We start from the raw sequence: 9,122 nt of genomic DNA, 5'->3' as shown, positions 1-9,122 counted from the left end.
ATGATCGGACTATCGGAAAAACTGGACCGAATAGAAGGCATTAATCACACCGTTTATGCAGACGACATTACGATTTGGACCACGAAAGACGCAAGTGAGGGTGATATGGAGAACAGACTTCAAGGGGCGGTGGAGGCAATCGAAAATCATCTAGAGGGCACCGGACTTGAATGCTCACCGGAAAAATCGGAACTGCTGCTCTACCGCCCCAGGAGGTCCGGCAAACCGTCCAGAGACGTAGCGGAACTACACAAAAGGGGAATCAGATTAACCACGAGGAAAGGCACGGAGATACCCATGGTCCAAAAGATTAGAGTCCTGGGTCTCTGGATCGAAGCCAGGGGAACAAACACGGAAACTATAACACGCCTGGAAAAGAAAGTCATGGCGGCCATTCGGCTAATACAGAGAGTCTCCAACAACAGGAGGGGCATTAAGGAAAGAAACGTCGTACGGCTCGTTCAGGCCTTCGCGATCAGCCACGTCGCGTACGTGGCGGCATTCGTCCACTGGAACAAGGCCGAGAAAGACAGGATCGACGCGCTCATTAGAAAAGCGTACAGAACAGCACTGGGTCTCCCCCAATACACAAGAAACGAAAGGTTACTACAACTCGGGGTGCATAACACGCTGGAGGAGATCGCAAAAGCACAGAGAATAGCGCAACTTGAAAGACTCTCCGGAACCAAGGCGGGCAGAGAAATCATGGAAAAGATCGGCATAAACTACCACGGAATGAACGGCCCCAAGATGCAGATTCACCCAGACGTCCGAACCGCAATTAACACGGAAAATATCCCGAAGAACATGCACCCCGTGCACAATGTCGAGCGAAGAAAATGCCGCACGAAAACGATTCTCAAAAATCACGGCGCGCGGGAGGGGGTGCTCTTCGTAGACGCCGCGCGGTACCCCCGAAACAGGGACGACAATGGTGGTGTCGGCGCTGACAAAGGTAACTCCCTCTTCGCAATGGCGGTCGTATGCACGAAAGGAAAGACCGTGACTGCGGGCTCCGTAAGGATTAGATCGTCGGAGGCAGCGGAAGAAACGGCAATCGCATTGGCTATAATCAGCGGTCGGCAACAATACAGAACAATAATCAGCGACTCGAAGACGGCTATTAGGAATTTCACAAAGGGCTGGGTCTCCACCGAGGCGGCCAAAATCCTGAACCACAGAGCAGAAGACTTTAAGAACGGCACAATTACACCCAAATACCTCAAATGGATCCCGGCACATATGGGAGAAGTTACCATGAATGCCCCTCCCAACCTCAACGAGAAGGCCCACCGAGTCGCGCGAACACTAACCCACCGCGGCACGGACAGTGACGGCCCAACACCCCGCAACCCTTGTGGAAGAGGAAAGGACTGCGGCGGAGGCGATGGAGAAGACGGAGGAGGCGAGGACGACGAAGAAGCGATAAAAGACGACAGGGACAGACTGGTCACGTACCACGACATACTGACACACTACACGAAACAAAGAGAAGCATACCCACAACCCCACAAACAACTCGACAGGTCTCAAGAAACAGATTGGAGAAGATTGCAAACCAGAACGTTCCGAAACCCAGTACACTTAAACAGAATAAATTCAACACAATATCCAGACGCAAGCTGCAAGCTCTGCAAACACGAACACGCAGACATGGCACACATCTTGTGGAAGTGCACACAGATCGGTTCAGTATACGTAGAGGACAAGATAGAACCGGACCTTCTCGAGGAGCGATGGCTAAGCGCTCTGACTAGCTCAGAACTACACGACCAATTATGGGCTATCCAGCGGGCCCGGGCAGCGGTGGCAAGGCTATGCCTCACCGCACACAATGCCCGGGTGGCCTGAGCCCGGGCTGGCAACCTCGCAGGTCCTTTTTCCATTAAAGTTTTTTCCGTCCGTCCCTCCTCCGCCCGATTTCCGCACCCAACCGCACAGCAACAAGACATTTCGGCCCTCCCCAAACGAAATTATCGCAGCAATGTGCATAGCACAACAGGCGAAACGCGCGCTCTTCGCCCGGCGCGCAGGAACTTTCATGGCGGCAAAGGGGCGAAGCAAGGTCACATGTCATCGATCAGCCTATCGCTGGCATCGTCGGCAGGATCAAAGCCTTTCTGTACTTTAAAATTATTGAGGGATTTTACTTCCGCGCTCCCGCCGCGGGTGGCGGGGAAAAGAAAAGCACAAGAGTGCACGAACACCAAAATGGCGGCGCTCGGGGTAACGGTGGAGAAATGGCGTTCGCGCCAAGTGGGGGTATTCTGATTACTCGTTCACCGCTCAAGGGCTGCTGCGGCTCGTTGGAAACTTCATTTGAAACATTTTCGCCATGTGTTAGACGTTGATATCTACAGAAATGGTAGCTTATAAGACATACTGCCCGAATATGTGGTTTTCCAAAAATCGACTTTTTCGCGATTTTTCGGTTTTAAAAAGCCCCCCGCCCCCCTAAATCTGGGTGGTACTCAAAATAAGCTGTAGGATTGTGTGGGGCAGTTACACACAAACCGACTTCTTTGGCATGCTCAGCGGCATGCTGCAGTCTCGGCACTAAGGCTGATAGGCTAGCTGCTACCTCCATAAGGCCAAGCAGGCTGGAGGGGTTGGCAGATTGGTTCAGAAGAGGATGATTCCATCAACAATTTTCAACTTTTGCTAGCTGATCTTGACCTCACCGGTCGGAAAGGCCTTGAGATTCACTTGGCACTGCTCCCCAGTGTCAAGAAAGCCTACCTCCATGGGCTCAGGTGGAGCACTCGAAGAGTCAGGAGCCGGAGAAGGTGGCTGTCTTTCCAGCACAGTTATTGTGAAATATTCCCTGTACCAAGCCATACATTTGCAGCAGGGCTCTAGGAGTTCGAGTAAAGGGTCGGGTCAGCAAAGCCATACTAACATCTCCCATCAACCAGAGGTAGCGCATACCAGCACCAGTGAATTGCATCGCCCTAGTTTACACATGAAATCTATGCACTGCGAGACAATTTTTTAGGTTCTACTTAGATTACCTTGTCCCTTTTTTCAATATTACACATGATTCAGAGTAGATTGCATGTGGACTGCTGCAGTCATGGCACTTTGTGAATGCATTTGCAGTTTTCTCATTTATATTGATGTTATCAAAGCACTTTGCATTGTTTCCCATGACAGGAATGTGAGCTATGCCCATATCGCTGGCTTTTGAAACATCTATTTGAGTTCAGGATGAATAGCCTGACTGGACAGCAGAGGAAAGCTAAGCTGACTCTCTCATACAAGCACATTCGTTTAAGGTGAGGGCTAGATTGTTGTGTTTATCTCTACTGCTTGCCTTTTTATTGTTATGCACCCAACTGCAGTAACCACTTGGTCAAGCAGTGCATATAGAATGACTGTCTTTCATTTAACAAATCTCTTTTAAGTAGGTTATAGAAATAAAGATACAAGAGTGTGAGGACCATACTAAGGTTGCATGTGCCATTATGCATGTCATTTCTTCCCTTCCAAATAATCGAAAATAAGTCATTGTTTCTTCTATCTTATCTGGGGGGAAGAAACGACACTGAAAGGGTTAAGGATGCATAAAAATTGAAGGGCCTTCAGTCCACGAGAACAATGTTTTATTATGAAGCAATTTTCAAGATTCTCAAAGGTCTACAAGGATCTTTATGAGCAAGAAAATTTCATACCAGTGCATTTAGTATCACTAAAACCAGTTGAATCATAGTAGGAATCAAAAAAGCACATAATTGCATAATTTTAATTCCTGAGAAAAGGTTGTTTTAGCTGCATTACATAGCAATAGTAAATAGCCACTCAAATTCTCTTGAAGTGTTCAGTACAATAAATGCGAATGAATTGAAACATTACATGCTATTAGTGGAAGTATTGAAATATCAATAATTAACAAAACCCAATACTAAATTTTATTTAGTGTGCTGAAACGAACTTGCACAACTGATTTAGTAAAGAGCAGTTAAACGCTTCAATCCAGAAAAAAGTGCTTGTCTGCAACAAAGAGCTTAAACATCATAATAACGAAAAGTGAAAACTTACAATGTTTCATCCTAGTATAGAGCTACAGGCCTACACACATGCAGAGCTTCCATGAAAAAATTAAAGAAAACATGAAAAGCACGAAGGAACAATGAGGAGTGCACACAACTCAGCGCTGCTGCACTGCATATGTGGTGCACTTGTGGTGACAAGGTGCCTATTGAGATGGCTTTTAAGTCCGAAGGTTTGAGGGTAGAAATGGCACTGAAACAGCCTCTTGCTTATGTGGGTTGTGCATGTGTCAGTTCAGTGTGAACTTCTGCAAGTAGCTCTGAGGACATGAAGAGCCCTGACATGGCGTCTCCCCGAGTGGATACAGAGGTGATCCTTCACTACGGACTTTGTGTGGACAAGCAGGTGTCGGCACAGTGAATACTTCCACGACAAGTTCGCAGGACATGAAGGACCCTGAAACAACCTATCACATTAGTGGAAGTGAAGTTCAGTGCAAACTTCCATGAGTACATTCGAGTACATGAAGAGCATTGACATGGCTTCTCACTGAGTAGATGCACACATGGTCCTTCAGTAAGGACTTTTGAGAATTGCTGAGGGCATGCAGGGCACTCAAATGGCCGCCCGCCTGAGTAGCTGTTGGTTTAATGCAGACTTCCACAAGAACTTCTCAGGACATGAACAGCTCTGAAACAGTCTCACTTTAGTGGAAGTGCAGGTGAACCTTCCATGTCAACTTTTGTGAGAAGCTCAGAGGGCACGATGGGCATTGAAATGGCTTCTCACCTCTGTGGGTGCGCACATGCTGGTTCAGATTAACCTTTTGTGAAAATCTGAGGGCACAAAGGGCATTAAAATGGCTTCTCGCCTGTGTGGGTGTGCAGGTGTCGGTTCAGAGTACTCGTTTGTGAGAAGCTTTGAGGGCACGCAGGACACTTAAATGGCCTCTCACCTGTGTGGGTGCGCACATGCTGGTTCAGAGTACTCTTTCGTGAGAAGCTTTGAGGGCACAAAGAGCACTGAAATGGCTTCTCGCCTGTGTGGGTGCACAGGTGCTGGTTCAGCTGACTCTTTACTGAGAAGCTTTGAGGGCACGAAGGGCAATGGAATTGCTTCTCGCCTGTATGGGTATGCAGGTGTCGGTTCAGAGTACTCGTTTGTGAGAAGCTTTGAGGGCACGCAGGACACTTAAATGGCCTCTCACCTGTGTGGGTGCGCACATGCTGGTTCAGATTACCCTTTAGTGAAAATCTCTGAGGGCACGAAGGGCATTGAAATGGCTTCTCGCCTGTGTGGGTGTGCAGGTGTCGGTTCAGAGTATTCTTTTGTGAGAAGCTTTGAGGGCATAAAGGGCACTGAAATGGCTTCTCTCCTGTGTGAGTGCACAGGTGTCGGTTCAGAGTATCTTTCTGTGCAAAACTCTGAGGGCACGATGGGCATTGAAATGGCTTCTCACCTGTGTGGGTGCGCAGGTGTTGGTACAGATTACCCCTTTGTGAAAATCTCCGAGGGCACGAAGGGCATTGAAATGGCTTCTCGCCTGTGTGGGTGTACAGGTGCTGGTTCAGAAGACTCTTTAGTGAGAACCTTTGAGGGCACGAAGGGCAATGAAATGGCTTCTCGCCGGTATGGGTGTGCAGGTGTTGGTTCAGAGTACTCTTTCGTGAGAAGTTCTGAGGGCATGATGGGCATTGAAATGGCTTCTCACCTGTGTGTGTGCACAGGTGCTGGTTCAGAGTACTCTTTCGTGAGAAGCTTTGAGGGCACAAAGGGCACTGAAATGGCCTCTCGCCTGTGTGGGTGCACAGGTGCTGGTTCAGAGTACTCTTTCGTGAGAAGCTTCGAGGGCACGAAGAGCACTGAAATGGCTTCTCGCCTGTGTGGGTGCACAGGTGCTGGTTCAGCTGACTCTTTACTGAGAAGCTTTGAGGGCACGCAGGGCACTGAAATGGCCTCTCACCTGTGTGGGTGCGCACGTGCTGGTTCAGACTACCCCTACGCGAAAATCTCTCAGGGCACGAACGGCAATGAAATGGCTTCTCTCCTCTATGGGTATGCAGGTGTTGGTTCAGAGTAGTCTTTTGTGAGAAGCTCTGAGGGCATGAAGGGCATTGAAATGGCTTCTCGCCTGTGTGGGTGTGCAGGTGTTGGTTCAGGTTATACTTTTGCGAGAAGCTTCGAGGGCATAAAGGGCACTGAAATGGCTTCTCTCCTGTGTGAGTGCACAGGTGTCGGTTCAGAGTATTTTTCTGTGCAAAACTCTGAGGGCACGATGGGCATTGAAATGGCTTCTCACCTGTGTGGGTGCGCAGGTGTAGGTTCAGATTACCCTTTTGTGAAAATCTCCGAGGGCACGAAGGGCATTGAAACGGCTTCTCGCCTGTGTGGGTGTACAGGTGCTGGTTCAGAAGACTCTTTAGTGAGAACCTTGGAGGGCACGAAGGGCAATGAAATGGCTTCTCGCCAGTATGGGTGTGCAGGTGTCGGTTCAGAGTACTCGTTTGTGAGAAGCTTTGAGGGCACGCAGGACACTTAAATGGCCTCTCACCTGTGTGGGTGCGCACATGCTGGTTCAGATTACCCTTTAGTGAAAATCTCTGAGGGCACGAAGGGCATTGAAATGGCTTCTCGCCTGTGTGGGTGCACAGGTGTCGATTAAGACTACTCTTTTGTGGGAATCTTCGAGGACACGAAGGGCACTGCAATGGCTTCTCTCCTGTGTGAATGCGCAGGTGTTCCTTCAACGTAGACTTCACCATGAAGTTCCTAGCGCATAAATGGCAATGAAATGGCATCTCACTTTTGGATGTACAGGTGTTGCTTAGAATAACTTTTTGTGAGAAGCTCTGAGACCACGAAGGGCATTGAAATAGCCTTTTGGCTGTGTGAGTGTGCAGGTGTTGCTTCAGCTTGAACGTTCGCGAGAAGCTCAAAGGGCACAAATGGAATTCAAACACACGTTGGCTTGCATGGATCCTGGTGAGCACTTCAGATCACAGTTTATCCATCCAGACACAGGAGTTACAGCGGTAGCGGTATCCTTCATGAAACTGCACCATCTGCATTTGCTGGACAGCTGGAATGCTTCAATGCTGCACCAAGAAAACAAGACAGGTTACCTGAGTAATGCTTTTCACTTAAAAATAAAAATTGAATTTTGATATGCCAAAGAAATGAAATTACATAGATATAGTGGTAAAGATCAGCCCTTTCTTTATTCAATGTCTTGGTAGTGATTTCAGATCAAATCAGAGCACAGCAGGTCAACCATTTGGTTTGGAAAATACAAATATATTTTTATGATTGCTCATGGCCAAATTTATGAAATTTGCGCAAGTTTTTGCTTAAAACATTGTTTAACTGTAAGATATAGTAAGACTGGGAGCATGGTATTAGTGCAACAGCCCAAGCATTCAGTAATACTATCATGGGCCTGATGACCAAATTACGAACAGCAGCACTTCATCTCGAACTAGGTTTCATGGTACTGTCTGTTGTGGTAGATAGTTACATTTCTGAAATTTATAAATGCTGCCGACTCACTTGAGTCCAAGGAGGAATGAATATACAGAAAATGTAATCAAGGGACAAAAAATACAAACATTTGAAAACAATATTATAGCCAAACAATACAAATCACAAATATGACAACATATCTACTTTCAACAAGCTCTTAGGCTATTCATTCCATTCTTTGTCTTAGAAAAAATTACTATCTATAAACATTATTCACAGCACATAGGTCCTGTATCATTCTACTGTGGTACTGACGAATGCTGGCACAAGAAACAGGACACAGGTCAAATTATTTCATAATGCTGGACTCTGTTGTACACTAAATGCAAAAGTTGTAGCCTGTCTAGTGCATCTTCCCTGTAACTATTCAAGATGGAGAGTACTCAGCATCTGCAACACACTATCAGTTTTTCTGCAGAAATTGCAGATGAACCTAACTTCTATTTGCTGTAATAACTCTAATTTAACAATATTTTATTGGCATATGGATCCCGCAAAGCTTATGCATATTCATAGCTCGGTCTGACAGCATAGCAAATGTCCCTATACATTTACCTGTATAGGGGCTCCTTTGAAATTGCGACAAAGGTCCATGAATTTCTGAGAGCGCTCATGCAAATGTTTTCAATATGCTCATCCCACCTCATGTGTTCAGTTAGAATTACCTCGAGGTACTAATAGGTAGAAACATGTTAGGTGTTGTTGCCAATAAAATAGGGAAAGTGTAAAGGTGTCTCCTTATTGCTTATCTTTATAACAGTACTAATCAATGTTCAAGCTCATTTCCTACCCTTCACACTAGTGGCAAATCTTATGGTTATTGCTGAGCTTAGTTTTATCAGCTTGTGATTTAACTACCGTGTACAATGCATCCAATCATATTTGCTGTCATTGACTATTAGGAACAGAAAAGGTCCCAAGAATGACCCCTATCCTATGCTACACCTGACATGAAATGCCTCAAATACAATTGCCGACTTTGACGTACTGAACACGGTTTTCAATATAGGCTCTGATAAAATGCACTGATTTGGTGTCTATTCGACTGCGTAAAGCTTACAGGGAGTTTTATGTGCAGGCATTTCATCAAAGGCATTGGCAAAATCTAAAAACTGTCTGTATTTGTTCCCTGTTATTAACTGCTAAGTCGTTATATTAGGCAATAAGCTGAGTGACAGTAAAAACCTTCCATAAAACCATGCTGGACTCCAAACAGCATGTTGTCTTCATCTAGGTATTGTTTAGGGTGCCATCAGATCACATGCTCTAGCCTATTGCAGCAAATTTGGGTCAGTGAGACCGGACGATGATTTTGCACGTTCAGGGGATGCACCCGCAGTGTTGGAAGCAGGTGTATTTGGTAATGAATGGATGGACACACAATATGCTGTATGGCCAACAATAGTATATACTTTATGAATACTACTTGGCCGGCAGTTTCACAGAGGATATGTTCTTGTTCAAGACCAAGAGCCAAGCCAATAAATGTTCCACAGTGGCCTGCAGCAGCATTCATTTGATGATACGGCACACATCTCTCCCAATGGCACCGACTGTTCTTACGATGAGTCACTTATTGCTTGCGAAACCCATCCGTTCACTATAACTTTGAA

At 46.4% G+C, this 9,122-nt stretch overlaps 1 protein-coding gene across 1 annotated transcript; it reads right to left on the bottom strand.

Annotated features, from left to right (window-relative positions):
* Positions 1–3,585: 3,585 nt before the first annotated feature.
* On the bottom strand, positions 3,586–7,092 carry LOC139050079 (zinc finger protein 850-like). Its single transcript, XM_070526273.1, has one exon. It carries the CDS (start codon positions 6,786–6,788, stop codon positions 4,845–4,847), a length of 1,944 nt encoding a protein of 647 aa, XP_070382374.1. The 5' UTR covers positions 6,789–7,092; the 3' UTR covers positions 3,586–4,844.
* Positions 7,093–9,122: the final 2,030 nt, after the last annotated feature.

This window comes from Dermacentor albipictus, chromosome 9 (genome assembly GCF_038994185.2).
Source record: "Dermacentor albipictus isolate Rhodes 1998 colony chromosome 9, USDA_Dalb.pri_finalv2, whole genome shotgun sequence".
In the NCBI taxonomy this organism is placed as follows: Eukaryota; Metazoa; Arthropoda; class Arachnida; order Ixodida; family Ixodidae; genus Dermacentor; species Dermacentor albipictus.
This window is presented reverse-complemented; position numbering and strand designations above follow the sequence as displayed.